Genomic DNA, 1,078 nt, shown 5'->3' with positions numbered 1-1,078 from the left:
TGTGGGTGGGAGTCTCGCTTCCTAATGACTGTTGTCCCCTAAGGGTTCTTCCTGATGGAGGGCACTGCAGGGCACGTTCCAGGCTGAGGGTCGGAGGACAACATTGTTCCACAGAAAAGAAGTCACTGCCCAGCTGGCCGCACACATGGGACCAGCTCAGGCTCCTTTAGGGGAATCCAGTCATGGTTGGGACCAATAATAATAGTACAGACAACAACTATGAAGCCCTCATCCAGGAAGCAACAGGTTTGCGGTTCAACACCACCCAGAGGGCCCCAGAAGAAAGGGCTGGTGATCTGTTGTTGAAAGTCACAGCCATTGATGACCCTACGGAGTCTAGGGATACTTGGGAACACACGGTATCACGGGGAATTGGAAAGAACTCATAAGAAATAGGTTTTTACAATTAATAATATAATTCTCTTAGCTGCACTCTGCCTTCCAGAAACTCAGAGGCCACCATCCCAGTCAAGGTTAAGTTGGTGAACTGGGGTGAGGCAGGTGCTGGAAGCAGATTTGCATAAAGCCCTTCCCACACCAGGGCCAGGGGCAGAGATAAGAAAGGTCTGGGGAGCCAGGCCCCGGTGGGGTGACAGGATTCAGTGCTCTCAGGGCGTCTCCACCATGGTTTGGGCTCCGCTCCTCCTCACCCTCCTCACTCACAGCTCAGGTGAGAGATCCCAGGGAAGGGACCATCAGGGACACCTGGGCTGACCCTTGTCCCTCCTCAGAGTCACCTGGGGCTGGTACTGGACTCATCTGACTGTGTTTTTCTCTGTTTTCAGGGTCCTGGGCCCAGTCTGCCCTCACTCAGCCTCCCTCAGTGTCTGGGACTCTGGGACAGACTGTCACCATCTCCTGCTCTGGAAGCAGCAGCGACATTGGGGGTTATAACTATGTCTCCTGGTACCAACAACACCCGGACACAGCCCCCAAACTCCTGATTTATAGTGTCAGTAGTCGGCCCTCAGGGATCCCTGCCCGATTCTCTGGCTCCAAGTCCGGCAGCACGGCCTCCCTGACCATCTCCGGGCTCCAGGCTGAGGACGAGGCAGATTATTACTGTTGCTCATACAGA

The 1,078-nt window shown here is 54.5% G+C and overlaps 1 gene segment (V, D, J or C); it reads left to right on the top strand.

Moving 5' to 3' along the window:
• Window positions 1–624: 624 nt before the first annotated feature.
• LOC103213591 overlaps window positions 625–1,078 on the top strand; it is a gene marked incomplete at its 3' end in the record, with an annotated part of 1,643 nt that continues 1,189 nt past the window's right edge. The window contains 2 exon segments of the V gene segment in view: window positions 625–670; window positions 786–1,078. Of these exon segments, the coding sequence occupies window positions 625–670; window positions 786–1,078 (339 nt within the window).

The sequence above is a fragment of the Orycteropus afer genome, unplaced genomic scaffold (assembly GCF_000298275.1).
Source record: "Orycteropus afer afer isolate SDZICR_OR568_19922 unplaced genomic scaffold, OryAfe1.0 scaffold12264, whole genome shotgun sequence".
Classification (NCBI taxonomy): Eukaryota; Metazoa; Chordata; class Mammalia; order Tubulidentata; family Orycteropodidae; genus Orycteropus; species Orycteropus afer.
The sequence above is the reverse complement of the archived record's forward strand: the minus strand, read 5'-3'. Positions and strand labels throughout refer to the sequence as shown.